The following is a 17426-nucleotide window of genomic DNA, read 5'->3' as shown; positions in this document are numbered from 1 at the left end:
CGCTGAATTAAATTTTTTTACACAAATTTCTCCTTTGATTGTCATTAATTTCTTTAGAGTTGTATCAAAAGGAAGGCACCCTAAGAACATGGAACAATGTCAGAAATTACTGAAAGGAATAAAATTATTTAATTTACCGTTAATAGAGTTTAAAACTCTTCTATTGATGCCGATCTTTACAGTTTGGTGTTCCTGGACCCCCTTTAGCAGTCATTCAGTGCCTTATTGCAAGATATTTTTAATATCTTTGTCTGTATTATTATTTGTCATTCTCTCTGCCACGTTATCTTCTTGAAGGAAATTCTCAACTCTCTATCTTTCAAACTGCAAGCTCCTCCTCTTCGAATTCATGTTAAGTTCAATTCTTAGCTTTACCATATAACTGGCATTTCCATTTTTATATCAATTTCTGACTTTCTGGGGGCAGTTTTTCATATTACTGTTTTCTAATTATCTCTAAAAGTTACTGGTTTGTGAGGCCTTTGTTTTCTTTTCCAAACTGGGGTTTTCAAGTTTCAATTACCATTATATTACACTAACGTAAATAAGGAACAATACCCTTTTCTAGGTTTGTTGTTGGAAACACGCTCAACCATCTTTACATTCAACCAAGAAGCTATAAGCCGAGTTTCAAATGGATGGCAAAGAATTCTTCTTCAAGTGATGTAGCTATTGAGAAATGGAAACGTGATGGTGTTTATATCGACAAACGTGGAAAATTGAGGACCTTTCATCACAAAAAACTGTCCAGGAAACGATGTAAACACTCATATTTTATATGTGATTTATAGTAGTAGAATCTGTCAGTTTTTGAATAGCTTTTATGGCTTCAATCTTGTTCGTTTATAGGTGGTTCTTTAAGAGGACAAGGATGGAAGTATGGTTCTGGTTTTGTGGATGGAGTTTTCCCTGTTTTGAGCCCCATTGCTCAACAGATCCTGGATTTTCTTCAACAGGAGGTTGATGCTGATAGAGTTTGGGGTTCACTTGATAATCTTTCTCCCTCTCATTCTACTTGGGACGATCTTATCAATGTAGCTGTTCAACTTCGTTTAAACAAAAAATGGGATCCTATTGTGCTGGTTAGAGACAATTACCATACGCCATTATCAATGAATGTATGATAATTCAACTTCTACGCCATGTATTTGCTGATTTGCTATTGTTTCTACAGCTTTGTGAGTGGATATTGCAGAGGAGCTCCTTTCAGCTGGATGTTATGTGCTTCAATTTGCTCATAGATGCTTATGGACAGAAATCTTTATACAAGAAGGTGGAATCTACGTACTTGGAACTTCTCGAAGCTCGATGCGTACCAACAGAAGATACTTATGCCCTTCTTGTCAAGGCCTACTGTACAGCTGGGCTAAAACAGAAAGCTGAGGCTGTGTTTGCCGAGATGAGAAAGTATGGTCTCTCCCCAAGTATGTCTGCCTCTCTTATAGTCTTAAAGTGTAATCTTTGATGTTGAGTAGTGTTACATAAAAGAATTTCTGTTCAGGTGCAACTGTTTACAATGCTTATATTGATGGGTTGATGAAGGGAGGAAACTCCCAAAAGGCTATAGAAGTTTTTCAGAGGATGAAGAGAGACGGATGCCAACTGAATACCGAAACTTACACACTGATGATCAACTTATATGGGAAGGTGAATTAAATTTATCCCGATCCCAAACTGTTGGGGTTCTTTGATAATCATTGCCCTCACTTGGATGATTTGTTGCTGAAACTTAATTTGAAGGTTCATACATGCTAATTTGCTGTGCAGGCAAGTAAATCCTATATGGCCTTGAAATTATTTGATGAAATGAGAAGTCAAAAGTGTAAACCAAATATATGCACATACACTGCTCTGGTGAATGCTTTTGCTAGGGAGGGACTCTGTGAAAAGGCTGAAGAGATTTTCGAGCAGCTTCAAGAAGCCGGTCATGAGCCTGATGTGTATGCTTACAATGCGCTCATGGAAGCTTACAGGTTCAAATCCCTTATCATTATATACTTCCCTATCAATAATTTTATAGTGCTTCTGTTCCAGGTCCATGCAGAGCTTTGTTGACCCTCTTGTCCCTAACAGTCGTGCAGGTTATCCTTATGGTGCGGCAGAAGTATTTTCACTCATGCAACACATGGGATGTGAACCAGACAGAGCTTCATTTAATATCATGGTTGATGCCTATGGTAGTGCTGGCCTTTACGAGGGTAAATATTTCTACGGAGTTACCTTGCATTCCGATATGCAGACATAACTATTGTTATAAGTGTTATCAGACCAAACTGGGGAAGTTTTTTTCCCAAGAAAACATATATCATCACTTGCATGCTTTTCAAGATACTATTGGAGTCATATTAATTAGCATATGATATTTCTCTTGTCCAACATAATATCACCTCAATGCAGCTTGACTGTAAATATCTCACCATATATATATTTCAGATGCTGAATCGGTATTTGAGGAGATGAAGAAGCTAGGAATAACGCCGACGATGAAATCTCACATGCTACTTCTCTCTGCCTACTCTAGAGTCGGGAATATAGCTAAGTGCGAGAATATTGTGAACCAAATACAGGAATCTGGACTTCAACCGGACACCTTTGTCCTAAACAGTATGTTAAACCTGTATGGCAAGTTAGGTCAATTCGAAAACATGGAGAAAGTTTTGGTTGCAATGGAAAAAGGACCTTATGAAGCTGACATTAGTACATACAACATTTTGATCAATGTTTACGGCAGGGCAGGATATTTCAACAGAATGGAAGAGTTGTTCCAGTCACTTCCTGCCAAGAATTTGACACCTGATGTGGTAACCTGGACTTCACGGCTCGGAGCCTACTCTAGGAAGAAACTATATCAAAGATGCTTAGAAATTTTTGAGGAAATGATCGACGCTGGCTGTTACCCTGATGGAGGAACTGCCAAGGTACTTCTCTCTGCATGTTCTAGTGAAGATCAAATCGAGCAGGTCACGACCGTGATTAGAACAATGCATAAGGACATGAAGACCGTCTTGCCGATTTGACCAGATACTTCCTTGTAAGTAGATCACACCCATATATGTGTTTGACTGTGGAGTAAATTGTTGTATATATGTGTAACAAACTGAAATTAGATTCTCATGCAATGTGTAAGTAGCAGATAGACATTGCCTGCATATAGCTAACATATAGCCAAGTTTTTAGTAAGATGGTATAGAGTTCAAGTGAGAATTTTTCAAAAAATGCTTTTCATTTCTTGATCAACATATAGCTAAGTTTTTAGCTTGCATACAACATTTTATAACTTTCTTGCCTCTCAATTCTGAGACTAAGGTCATGTGCTTGTTCTCCGGTTGGTGAAGGAATGTCTTCAGGTTCTCTTCTTGGTTTAACCCATCTGCCATGTTCATTACAAACCAACCCTTTGTTAGCCAATTGGTACCAGCATTGAGGTATCCTTAGTTCATCCACCAACATATCACATGCCTTGTTCACCAAGGTAACATCCCTACGAGCACCGGACCGAAATGCAGACTCGGCACTAAGGTACCCATCGACAAGATGAAGGTACGTCTCGAGGCTATGAAATCCCAACGGATTGAATCCACCTTTAAGGTAAGGTGATGAACTAACATCAAGCTTCAATTCAGCTCCTACATGTGTATAAACCCATTCTAATGTTCCTGTTATATCATCAAACCTCTGTAAACTCTCATTGAAAACAATCCCTGGCATTCTAGGGACTAAATCTTGCTTAACTACCACTCTCAAAGTTTTAACTCCTAAATCATCGAGCTCGGCTCGAAAGGCGCTGTTGCCGACTCTAGGTGCACCGAAGGAAACCACACTAATCGCAAGGCCCGGGAAATTCACGGCGGCTTCATAGGCATTGAGCAGTGCCAATGCACCGCCTAAGCTGTGCCCGGTTATCGTTAAACTCACTTCTTCTCCTTGTCCTTTATAGAATTGCACCAACTTGGTCACTTCTTTCATAACTTGCTCTGAAGCACTTGACTTATTGTACCTTGTGAATTCATTCTTGGAAGTGTAAATGCTTAGGAATCCATGCTCAACCTTAGCATCTCCGATCCCTATCGGTTCTAAGTTCCTTTGAAAATCCTCGTACCATTCAGACGGCGCCACCGTCCCTCGCCACGCCACCACGATATCCCTCCGTCCGATCCTACGTGTCTCCTCGTCGTCGCTAACGGCCACGTAACCCATCCAGTTGGAATCTTTGCTCCATGTGTCCATCAACCGTGACCTTTCCAACCACTGTGGCATTTCAATGGCGGACATAGCGTAGATGTACTTAGTCACCTTGTAACCATTTTTACTCAGCCCCAGTTTCTCAAACAACTTGTTACGATTATACCTGCAACTCCCACAATACTCCGAGAAAGAATCAAAGTCGAAAGCATCGTAAGTCGCTTGAGCGAACTCGCCGTACTTAACGATTTCTCGCCGTAGCCATGGATGAAGCGGGTCTAAAAGCTTCTCCCAATCCGAAGAACCATGAAGTTCACGCCACTTATCGGCGATCATCTCCTTGGGAGACGTCGTTGGGGTGTTATGTTTCTCATCATCAAACGAATCCCAATTGGAATATTGAAAATTTTTCCTCGAACAAAGAGGTTCGATATTGAGATTAAGAAGGGTAGTCAACGATTCAGCTAAACGTCGAGCACCCCTATTGAGTTTGGTATTGGAAGCAACTCCTTGATGAGCATAAACAGCAGAAATCCGATTCATCCCACCACCGCTGAGGGCTGGTGGGAGATGGGTATGGATCATTGTTGAAAGGGCCATTATTGAATATTGATGGAACAGTAAGCCTAGAAGTCGCCGTTGGACGCTTGGTGTGCAAAGTGCAATAGCAACTGATTAACAGCAGCCTATATATATAAAAGGCAGAGGCTTTGAAAACTCGTTACGTGTTTGGTATTGACTATGGAAAAGTATTATAAAGTTATTGAACTTTTCACACGTGGACTGACAAGCTAAAGGTGACCGTACATTTTAGGCCGTCTGTTTTGATCACAAGTTGACATCTTCCTTTAATCTATCTACACGTTAACTTGCTCAAAAACATGTTACACGTCAACTTTTTTTCATTGGATAATGGGAGAATTTCTTTTTAATTTAAATATTTATATCTGATATAAATAATGGAAATTAAAATTCCATTTTACTATACGAAAATTGAAATTTTAGTTTATGAACTTAAAGGATTAATTTTTATTAATTTGTTGAATATTAATTATCATTATTGAATTTGTTGAATTATTTTATAAAAAATCAAAATTGAAATAAAAATATTAATATATATTTTTAATTTTATAAAATAAAAGATGAAATTTATAACTAAAATTTATGTTAATAATAAAAATAAGGTAGGAGAAAGAACATAGAAAGAGCAAATGTTGAGGTAGAAGTTTGACTTTCAACGCGTGATGTTACTTTAATATTCTCAATTTTATTATCTTAAGCAATCACGTTTCCAACGTATGTCCCATGCATCAATTTTATAATATATAGTTATATTAGGCTCTCTTTTTTTAAATTTAAATTTTGTCTTTATTCAAATAATGAAATTGAGTGAGTACAGTGAGGTAGTGACGAAATATAAGTTAGAAATTGTACCGATGAATTATATAGAAATTGTTAAGCAGTAAGGTCAACAAGGGAGGAGGACGGTGGTTACACGGAGGAAGGTTGGCTGGAAGTTGAGAAAGAGATTCTTTGTGGAAGAGTCGAGAGTTTAGGAAAAAAGGAGTGAATACATAAATCTGCGTGAGTTGTTTGCGTGGCAGTAACCAATTATTCTAGCTCTCCGTATGGTTTGCACGTAATTTTAGTGGAGATGCCTTGTTCTGAAGTTTGCCTAGTTGAGGTTTGCAAACTAACTCTAGATTTCGGGGATTAACTTTGGGCTCGCAGTGTTGTTGGTTCCATTGAGAAACACATGTCAAGCTTCTTTATGGATACGCTATAAGGTCTACAAGGTTTACTACTCGAAGTATAATAGAAATAAATCATAGTTTAATTAATTAATTACTTTAAATTTTTAAAATTTATTAAGGTTTATTTGGAAAGTGTAATTATTAAGGTAGTAATTACACTCTTTTGTAATTACAAAAATTGTAATTTCTTAAACAAATTTGGCTAACAATGTGTAATTATATCGTAGTTCCTATTTTATGTTTGGTAGTACAAATTGTAATTACATAACTACATAATTCAGTATTTTTAAAAAATATTAATTACCATAAAATTTATTAGTATAATAAAAATTAATTTCTAAACAAATAACAAAAATTAAAATCAAATCATCATATGTATTCATTAGTCTAAAAAGTATATGATAATACGATTATTAATAAAATAGCAAGAAAAATAAACGTCATATGCGATTTTATCTAATTGTTCTAATGCATATTTATTAGGTAATTTCCTATTTAATATTTAACAATGTTTATTATTATCATCTATCGGTCTTTGACCGAGCTCATCATCATTTTAATTTGAATTTACATCATTAAAATAATTAGGACCTTTTTCTTCTATATACTCTTCAAAGTATATGGAATATTATATCAAGCTCACCTATGATAGAAGTTATAAAATATACAACATGCTAGTACGATCCACTTTTTTCTTATGTTATACTAATGTGATGCTATCAATATGAGAAATATTTTTTTAAAAAATCAAGTATCTTTTCAACCACATTATAAAATATTAAATTTGTTCAAATTAAAGAATTTGCGAGCTGTCAATAGTGCTTGTGTCCAACACCATTCTCTCAAATAGTACCATACCCTACGATATGATATAAGAAAACATTTTCTATTTGTATAATTAGCACTAACCGTATAATATTTAGGTTCATAGTTCAAATAAATTATACCTTCAATTATAAAAACTTAATTTAGAACAAAACTTATGTTAGATTATGTCTTTATTTTTTTCTAATACGTAGATAAAGTTAAAATAATATAAATTTTATAATATTTAACGTTTATAGAAAAGGTTTTATAAATTATCAAAACTTTTATAACAACTATATAAATAATATAGTTTTTTTTGCCATTACTTTTAAAATTTATTTTTATGATAAAAATTTATAATTTTTTTATAAATATTATTTTTAATATATAAAATGGACACATAAATAATTTATATTTATACTTGACCATAATTTTTATAAATAAATATATTTTAAAACCTTTATAACATGTAAATTTAATATATTTTTAAGATTTATAATATAATAAATTTTTACTATTATCATCCCAAACATTTATACATGAAATGCCTATAATATAATTTTATAACTTGTATAAAAATATTTAAGAAAAATTGATCTTGTATGTAATTACCTATATAATTACTCTAATTCTCACCCTCCTTCCTAAGAATTGAAAAGTATAATTGGGTTGCTCCAATTATTACTTCCAATTTGGTAAGACCAACCAATTACAATAGCTACCCAAACATGCAACCCTCGTGTAATTACAATAATTATCCAAACACTTAAAATCTAATTACTAAGTGACTTTCGAAACATTACCCGAAATAAATATATATATATGTATCTGTATTTTCAATAAGTTATATTTTATTGTTTATTGACCGTATATGAATTTATATATTTGTAATATAATAAATATAAACATATTAAATTATCACATTAGTAATTTTAAATTATTAATAAAATATTAAATATTTAAATTTAATAGAAGTTCATTAGTTGTGCTTTTAAATGGATTTACAAGAAAAGAGACTAAATTCTTAAATCGAAAGTAGAATAACTAAATCTAAAAAGTTTTAAGAATATAGGGCTTGAGAGTAAAATTAGGTCAAAAATAATTATACAAGAATATGGGTTTAACTTAGATATGCTCGTGTGCCAGGTCACTCGTCCAGACTTAAGGGCTTGTTCGAAAAATTGGAAGGTTTGGACAAAAATTTAAGATCTGAAAAATGGGTTTTGATAAAATTTAAGGCCTATTCCTATATCGGCCGAGCCTTGGGCAAGATTTCTAGCTCAAGCCCGACCTAACCCGAATATATTATGTTATAAAGATAATTAGATTAATTATTTATGTTAAATAATAATTATATATATTTATATTAAATTACTAACTCAATAACAATTAAGCTCACTATTCAAAACTTAAAAAAAAACTTATGCAACTAAATAACCCAATCCAAAATATAAAATTTTAAAATTATATTTAATACAATAAAATATTTGTTATATTTATTTGTGTTTTATAATATAATAAAAATATTATATTTATAGTAGTGTTTTTAATATAAATATTTTTAATGTGTTAGAAAACTTTAATTTTAGCATTTTAGTACATTCAATGTATTATATTTTTAAATAAAAAACTAATCTAAATTGAGTTGGGTTTGAACAAAAAAAATAAATCCATTTTTCAAACCAGGCTAAGCCCATACTTAAAATTGATTAAATACTTTGTATGTACTCCACTCAACTTATAAATACCTCTAATCTAACTCTTACTAAATCCAATGATTTCAAACATTATACAATTAAATAATATAAAAATAATTAAATATTACATGATACGTAAAAGTATATTGAGTATGATATAAATATTAAAATTCATCAAAATTTAATATAAAATTAATTATTAGTATATAGATAATTTATAAATATATAATTCACAAAATAAAGTTATTTTATGTAGCTCTTGGTCTCTTTTATAAAAGGAATATATATTTGGTTTTAAGTGTTGCAGTCCATTTCACAAATTTAATTATATTATTTTATATATATTTAAGATTCATAATTATCCTTCAAAACAACTCCACCAAATTTAAAAACATTTAAAACATTACATACCCTACTTTGAAAATCGTATAATATTATTGATAAGCAGAATATATCGTCTTCAAGTATGGCCAACTTGCAAACCGACGCCTCACATGTTTTCTTTTTTCTTAAAATTGACCAAAGCCAAACCCTAAAGAAAGATATTAGGTGCATGGAGGTGACCCCTTCTTTTTTTAGCATTAATTTGACTCACCAAATCCCAACCAACCCCTTCCCAATGCAGAATTTTTCCTTTTAACTAAGGTTACTTTAACTGCCATTGCTGGTCACATCAGTTTTTTATGAGTTAATATATTATTTGATACTTGAATTTAATTTAAGTGTTCAATTTGGTACTCATTATCCCAATGAATATTTGACAATTTAGGTAGTAAAACAAATATTGGGCATTCTAGAAAAGAAGTAGAAAAGGCATTTCGAAATTGATTTACCAAAATGTTTAATCCAATGGATTTTGAACCTTTAGCACAATTCATAGATTCGAGCTAGGATTGAATAAATGCATCGAGGAAGAAATCTCTTTGATTTTAGAGTAACTATTATCTAAATACGCACATCATGATATTTTTTTTTAAATTGATTCAATTTAAAAAATATCTAAAGTTAGAGATTTATCAATCGGTTGAATGGGATAAGAAAAAAACCCAAGTGCCGAATTGAAAATTGAAACTAAAATAAAGTACTTAAATTGAATAAAAAAACTCAAATATCAAATTAAAAAATTCAAATTCTAAATTAAACATTAAATTCAAACTCAGGTACCAAATAGTAAATTAACCCTCTATTATATTCTTATCCAAATACGCAGCCCCCAATGGTTAACAACCCGTAACCATCTTCGCGTTAAAGCTTGTAATAAATTCCTACTTGTTTAATTCAGTCCCTTATTGACTTGTCAGTAAGGCAGCTATGAAACTCAGAAACTTCCTAGACCAAAACTATGGCTGTTCTGATATCAGATTTCGTATATATAAACCCTACCCTTCCATGGCATTTGCCCCCCAAAAAAAAAGAAAAATAAAAGGTTCTGTTTTCTGCATATAAACTGTATACATACATACATACATACATACATACATACATACATACATATAGATATTAGAAGCTTTTTCTTCTTTTTTTTTTTCTATGGAGAAAATGGAATTGTCACCAATGAGAAATATGGCTAAACAGAAGCCAGAAAAGGCAAGAAGAACTAAAAGGGTGTGGAGATTGAAGCTCAACGTTACATGGCAGCGTATGAAGAAGGCCTTGAAATCTGGTCTGAGGAACCGTCTTCGTGTTCATCTTGCTTCCAATCTTAACAAGCTCCCGACCTTGAAAATCAACCACCATGATCTTGCCATCATTAGGCCGATCCAACACGTGATGAAAAAGAAGAAGCCGATCCGTCCCACGATGCCGTTGGAGAAGCTCATTCAGTTTCCGTACACAGCGGCTGATTTCGTCGACCGAGGGGATGCTATGACGCCTACTAAGTCACCTGTCGAGAATATATCCACGAGATGGCGTGAGCTTCACGGTTTGCATAACTGGGAGGGGCTTATTGAGCCACTCCATCCTTGGTTGAGACGGGAGGTTGTCAAGTACGGAGAGTTCGTCGAGGCGACTTACGATGCTTTTGATTTCGATCCATTATCGGAGTTTTGTGGAAGCTGTAGGTACAACCCGAATAAACTGTTTGAAGAACTAGGACTTACTAAACATGGTTACAAGGTTACCAAGTACATTTATGCCATGTCCCATGTCGATGTTCCCGAATGGTTCGAGAAGTCACATTGTACTTGGAGCAAGGATTCGAACTGGATGGGGTACGTTGCCGTTAGTGGTGATGCTGAAACCACGAGAATAGGGAGGCGAGATATCCTCGTGGCTTGGCGGGGTACGGTGGCTCCAACCGAGTGGTATAGTGACTTAAAAACAAGCCTGCAACGTCTTGGCAAGACCAATATCAAGGTCCAAAGTGGATTCCTCGGCGTCTACTGCTCCAAAGGTGAGTTCACTAGGTACAACAAGTTGAGTGCATCCGAACAAGTCATGGAAGAAATCCGAAGGCTTGTAACGTTTTTCCGAGACAGAGGCGAGGAAGTGAGCTTAACGCTCTGTGGCCATAGTCTCGGGGGTGCCTTGGCACTCCTCAATGCCTACGACGCTGCAACTTACTTCCCTGACCTCTTCATCAGCGTCATCTCCTTCGCTGCACCGAGAGTTGGGAACATACACTTCAAAGAAAAGCTCAATGAACTAGGAGTCAAGACGCTAAGAGTTGTCATCAAGCAAGATATAGTCCCAAAATTACCAGGATTCATACTCAACACCATTCTCAACAAATTCACTGCTATCACCGGGAGATTGAAATGGATTTACAGGCACGTCGGCACACAATTAAAGCTCAACATGCTCCATTCCCCCTATTTAAGACGTGATCATGATTATACAGGGTGTCATAACTTGGAGATATACCTCCATTTGTTAGATGGATATGTTAGCAAGACATCAAAGTTCCGTTGGAACGCGAGACGAGACGTTGCCTTGGTGAACAAGTCAACTAATATGCTGATAAAGGAATTAAAAATCCCGGGGTGTTGGTACGAAAGACCATTCAAGGGCCTTGTGCTGAACCAATACGGAAGATGGGTTAAACCAGGAAGACAAGCTGAGCACATTCCTTCCCCACTTAACATTGAATCCTGCCAAGAGCCACCTCCATTTTAGATACAAATGTTGATTTGAGACTGATACAAATTTTGAGGGGTTCTTTTTTTTTTTTTCTTTTCCTTTCTGTTAATATTCATCCAAGATTCATTAATTTGTTTAACAGTGAGATTTGAATTCATAGTATAGTTAAAAAGAACTGGTATAAAATTTGAGCAATATAATGTGCAATGCTCCCTTTTTTTCCATCAGCCTTACAATTAATGATAAAGGTAAGAATTGCAAATTCAATTCAGAAAACAGGTTAAAGAAACCAAAACATGAAAGCAAGAGAAGAACTTGAAAGGCAAAGGGGGTTTAGTACCAAGTGTTCCAACAACCTGAGTATCATAAATGCGTATACAATTCAAGCTAAATGAACCTACTTGTCGGATGTTAACAAAGAACAATCTGTATCTTGGCAACAGAAGGTTGTAACTCAACACTTAAAACCCTCTGGAGCTCACTTGATCGCACAAAAATGGGAAGAACATGGCGAAAATACAGGGCGGAGGAAGGTAACGTACATAAAGTCATTCTAACAAACGACAGGAGTTGACGGTTGTCATCTGAAGTTGCAACAGCGTGCCTGACCTCTCGAAAGTTTGTCCCAAAGACAAATCATCTGCCTCGGGGATTGGTAATGTGCAGTATAATAGTCTACCATGCATCCGTATTGACAGAACTTCCAACTATGGGAGTATTGGACAGTCGTCGACTGGTTAAATTGTTCGACCCACATTCCCATACTCACATCCTCCATCTTGAAAAGCTGTCAATATATAAAATAATGGAGCTGATAAAACTGAAGCAGTAGATGGGAAAAAACAGGAATTTTTAAAACTAACCCTTAATTTTTGATCGGCATGTTGTGAGACAATAAACTTGGCAATATCACTGGAAATAATGTATCCAGGTCCATTGGCATAGGGAGGATAAACTTCTTCAGGCCACTCCTGTTATATCAGACAATAACACATTAAGGAATGCACAGTATCCAACTTAACTATCGAAGCAACATATCTGAATTCTGAGCCAATGAGCATACTTGCTTTTAACTACCAAGAATGCTTCTAATACAACAAAGTCAATAGTAAAGACATTTTAGAATTATAGATGTTAAATATGAGAAACCACAATAAGCAATATTGTTTTGCAGCTTCTTATGATTATACAACAAAAGTAAACAATTTCAATTTCAGACACCAACTTTGCATTTTGTAACTGAGAAATCTAAAATAAAATGAAGCAAATGCGACCTTATGAAATGAAGAAGACAAACGGATGGAAAATCATAAAAGGTAGAAAAACTAGTATATATGTCTACATACTGACATACCTCATAGGTAACAGCCCACTTTCCATTTCTCAAAGGGCGGTGCAGAAGGTTGAGATTGCCCATATAAAGTGACCTTTTAGGAGAGATACGATCAATTTGTTTCAAGACACTGTCAACTCTAACAAATGTGTCATCGTCACATTTCATGATGTAAGCAGCAGTCACATTCTGCACCTGTATTGACAAAATTTGGAGATTCAGAATCACATTTAAAAGAAATTCAACTCAGAGAAACACCACAAAATGAAATGAAACATGGGTTAGAAAATAGGAACAGCCTTTCTGGAAATGAAATAGAAGAAAGATACACCATGAACTCACCCCAAATTCACAAATTGCAATAGTTTTAAGAACCACAAGCTCATAGCGGTCCATAAATGGCAAAATTACAATATCACCAAAATAAGCTGCCTCCTTCTTCAGCACTCCATTCACCTCCTTCCTAGGATTCTGCAATTTATTACATAAATAAGTAAAGACAAGAATAAGTGATACAAACAATTTACACATTGATAGCTGGAGAAGAATGTCCAGAAAGGACAGCTACTTAAGAGCCATAAAGAGTATATGAATAGATAAAAGGCATACTGGCCAACAGACATTCCAACACTTATTTTTCCAAAATCTCATGTTGATATTTGTGAAACAAATTGAAATATTAGGATGCATAACAATTAGGTACTTAACACGATCTTAAAATCTATCGAAAGGTTTAATGACCTTACCAGTGCAACAAAGAAACGGACCACTACATCTAAAGACTTGATGGCTGAAGATTGCATCCAAGTTTGTCTAACTGCCATGCGTTCTGCAAAGTGATTAGTAGCAGAGAGAATCCCAATAAAAAGTCGAATTGATCTCTTAGGCAAGGGAGAAGCTTTCCATTTTGGTGACATTTCCAGTACTCTTTGGGGGGAAAAACTTGGATGAGAGGTGGGAAGAGAGGTTGCATAAACTGAATGAATGTCCACATCTCCTTTTATGGCCAGCCCTGTTGCATCTTCAAGTGAAAAACCCTGAAAATACAGTTTTTATGTGATCAATCATAGTATGAGATTTCCAAGGCTATATTAGATGCATTGATAGAGATGTTGGAAAGCACAAACATCAGTTTTTTACTTGAGATAAACATACCGTGCGATATGCAAATGAAGTCACATGTCGTCCCCCAACAATGATATGGTATCCATCAACACCAGCACGCAGAGTCAGGATAAAAAGCCTGCCCTCTGCAAAAGGAAATGGCCAGGTTACTTCTGGTTTCTGTGCCCTTCCAATGAACCGTCCAAACCAAGAAGTTGTCTTGGACTCTTTCGAGTCTACAACATCATTCCGGATCCATTTTTCACATCTTCGATATCCATCAACTGCCAAAAGTATAGGTATTAGGTACTTGATAAATGTCCTTGGAATTTTCCAAAACGCAAACAAAAATAGAAGACATAAAGTGAACAAAGTCACAAAAATACTACTTGAAAGTTCTCTCATCCACATGCAAAATACCAGACTCGTAACATGTCCCTCCCTCCTATTATTTTAGTGTCTAATCACATGCAAACATAAGCACAACAAATTGTTTCAACTGGAAACTACTTCTGTGTAAATTAGCAGCTTAAAGCCTGCCTATAATACTCATAGTAAGCAGTAATCTTCCTATAGAAATACCATTAAAACATTTAAGAAAAAATAAGAAGTTTTTCAAGATAATTCCATAATGCATCCTGTAAACCAATATGATTCAGAAATTTCAGTGATGTTCTTGTTTCTTGACCACAAATTTATTTCTCATCAAACATAAAATTGGCATAAGATGGCTTATGTTCAACCAGTTATAACTTCGTAGTTCTTTTATTCCCTCCAAATAAACGCATGATTAATTTCAGTATTTAAAAGGAAAAATAAATAAGAAAAGAAGCAAAAAACTGAAAACTGGTGATGCTTGATAAAATTTTACCGAGCATGTCTTCATCGTCCTTGGATGGCAAACCATCACATCTTTGAGCTGTACCCCAATGCATTCTATAGCATGTGTTATGCTCAATGACTGGCTTGCGGCTCCAATCTCCTTTCAATCGAGGATTCAAATGTAAAATCTTTGGTGGAGCTTCCCCATCCACAGATTGCAATCCTTGCAATTCAACCATAAACTGTGAAACCATCACTAGGCCATTACCACCCCTCGTTTTTGCAAGCTGGGGTACATACTCCTGATGAGCATATCGAGGAGTGCCAACGACTGTAATTGAAGAACCTGCTTTTAGACCACATGGAAGGAACATTAGCCTGTCTCCACTTGCCAAATCTTCTCCATTGACAGATAACCATGAAGGACATGACTCGGGCTTCCCATCAAACAAAGAACTCTGTCCAATCTCCTTTCCATCAAACTCATCAACTTCTTCCCATGCCTTTAATCCCAAAGTCCAAGCCTCATCAGCCATTCTCTCGAGCACTGACAATTCACTAGTTTTATTCATTCGCCGCATAACCTCACCTGTTATTCGACCATAAAGATGCTTAAGTGGCTTAATAGGCTGTACTCCATCTCTCCCTTCCTCTAAAGGTTCCTCAGTAGGCCTCATAGGTGCATCCTGGGTTAGCTCATCCTCTAATTTCCGGTGAAACATATCTTTATAAACAGAATTAACCAAGGGTTTACTCAAATCTCCATCATTAACATCCCCAACCACTTTCCCATTCCATCCATCATAGCTATCCTCTCCACTCAAAACTGCTGCTATCTCCAAAAAATATGGAAACTTAAAAGCTATGAAGATTAAGTATAATCCTCCTAAACCCAACAAGAAATGAGACAACTTGAATCTCCTCCCAGTGGGGATTTCACATTTTACCCTCTTCATCTTACAATACCCAACAAGCAAACCCACAAAATAAACTTCATCAAACTCAAAAAAATTCCAATAAACTCCTTAACCAGACAAAAAAACCCATAAAAAAATAGCAAAATCTAGATTCACCCAAGCCTTGAAAATTCCACACATATAACAACTCAGATCAATAAAACCCTAATCTTTTTCCAAACAAAGAAAGCAAGGAAAAATCAAACCTTATTCCTCCAAATCAGGCAATGTCGCAATTAAACAACGGGTGGGAACCAAAATTTGATCCTTTTTTTTTTTTAAACGTGGAAGCCAACCTCCCTCAATATTTCACCGGCATTCTTGAAATGGGGTTCGATCTCGAGAAAGGAGGAGCCTAATATTTAGAGATTATATTGTAAAGAAAAATGTAAATTTATTGAGATTGTCTGTTAATAAGAGACTTTCAAAAGACCAAAAAATGACCAAAGAAACAAAACCAAAAAAAAAAATTAACAGAGAAATTAGAGAGATGGGTATAACTTATAATAAGACCGTAATCTTTAACGTGCGCAAAGCGTAAATTGGAAACTGCTAAACGGGAATAAGTGAAAGTTGAAGGACTTAACTGCAAAAAAAGTATTTGAAATATATTTGAAGTGGCTGGGATCAAAGTTTTATCCTTTTTATCTAAGGACTAATTCTTCCTCAGTCCTTGTACTCTTTGTAACTTTAATTTTAATCTCTATACTTTTAATTTAAATTAAATTAAATTAAAAATTATAGCATGGCTAATTTGACTTACCTTAAATTTGAATATTTGTTATCGATTAAAATTTTATTTTTGAATATTAGAACGTCATATATTCAATTTTTAAAAGAAAGACGAATTAAAATAAAGTAAAAAAGATTAAATTCTTAAAATCAGAAATAAAAAGACTATATTTCAAGAGTTTGAGAAGTAAATGGACTGAGAGTGCAAAAATAAACCTATATTAAATTATATATTAAGATGTAAAGACAATTAGACTTGTTTATGGGTCGGGTCACACGCCTAGGTCCAAAAGCCTGCCTGAAATTTAAGAGAGTTTGTATAAAAATATTATGTTCGAAAAATGAGTTTGGGCAAAAAAATTAGGCCCGTTTAAAATATGGGCTTGGGCTTAAACATTCAAGGTATAAGTCTAATCCGGTTTTAAGTTTATAATATTTTATATTATGTAATTTAGAACATACTAAAAAATAAATATATACTGAAATAAATAATATTACTTTAATCTAAACATTAAAATAATGTTAAGATGACTATATAAAAATTTTAATAAATAAAATTTATTAAATTTTAAACATTAAAATAACATAATATAAATATTTTTAAAATTTAAATAAATAATATAAATTGACCTAAAATAGGCTTGTGTTAGACTTTTGTAAATATAAGCAGATTTTGGCAAAATTTTAAACTCATTTTTCGAGTTGGGCCGAGCTTAGAGAAATATAAAATATGTTAATATCATGCTTAAACTCAATCTGAAGCCAATCTGACCAGACCCATGAGCACCATTATTATTATTTTTATGTTATTTTAATGGTTTTATTAAACTGATGATTATGTAACAATATACACATTTGGTGCGGACCATGTCATGATCGTTTTCAACACCAAGAAATTTTGTTTTAATTGTTATGAAAGGCTTTATGCCCATCAACTATCTATTTTGACTTTCTTTTT

General features: G+C 34.4%; 4 protein-coding genes across 4 annotated transcripts; 2 read left to right on the top strand and 2 right to left on the bottom strand.

Annotated features, from left to right (window-relative positions):
- Positions 1–231: 231 nt before the first annotated feature.
- On the top strand, positions 232–3267 carry LOC108487259 (pentatricopeptide repeat-containing protein At2g35130). The gene is made up of 8 exons (XM_017791556.2): positions 232–351; positions 569–759; positions 850–1082; positions 1175–1424; positions 1502–1647; positions 1768–1973; positions 2074–2198; positions 2434–3267. Coding segments are annotated over exons 1-8 (1737 nt in total). The 5' UTR covers positions 232–349; the 3' UTR covers positions 3018–3267.
- Positions 2784–4903, bottom strand: LOC108488151 (phospholipase A1-Igamma1, chloroplastic-like). Its single transcript, XM_017792450.2, has one exon. It carries the CDS (start codon positions 4780–4782, stop codon positions 3253–3255), a length of 1530 nt encoding a protein of 509 aa, XP_017647939.1. The 5' UTR covers positions 4783–4903; the 3' UTR covers positions 2784–3252.
- A 4802-nt stretch (positions 4904–9705) lies between these two features.
- LOC108489341 (phospholipase A1-Igamma1, chloroplastic-like) lies at positions 9706–11707 on the top strand. The gene has a single exon (XM_017793819.2). It carries the CDS (start codon positions 9971–9973, stop codon positions 11555–11557), a length of 1587 nt encoding a protein of 528 aa, XP_017649308.1. The 5' UTR covers positions 9706–9970; the 3' UTR covers positions 11558–11707.
- Positions 11708–11801: 94 nt separating this feature from the next.
- On the bottom strand, positions 11802–16275 carry LOC108489340 (hydroxyproline O-galactosyltransferase GALT2). The gene is made up of 7 exons (XM_017793818.2): positions 14830–16275; positions 14010–14242; positions 13601–13891; positions 13197–13325; positions 12876–13049; positions 12385–12492; positions 11802–12308 (listed from the first exon to the last, which is right to left on the bottom strand). The coding sequence occupies exons 1-7, from the start codon at positions 15734–15736 to the stop codon at positions 12102–12104; spliced, it is 2049 nt and encodes a 682-aa protein (XP_017649307.1). The 5' UTR covers positions 15737–16275; the 3' UTR covers positions 11802–12101.
- Between the last annotated feature and the right edge of the window lie 1151 nt (positions 16276–17426).

This window comes from Gossypium arboreum, chromosome 10 (genome assembly GCF_025698485.1).
Source record: "Gossypium arboreum isolate Shixiya-1 chromosome 10, ASM2569848v2, whole genome shotgun sequence".
Classification (NCBI taxonomy): domain Eukaryota; kingdom Viridiplantae; phylum Streptophyta; class Magnoliopsida; order Malvales; family Malvaceae; genus Gossypium; species Gossypium arboreum.
This window is presented reverse-complemented; position numbering and strand designations above follow the sequence as displayed.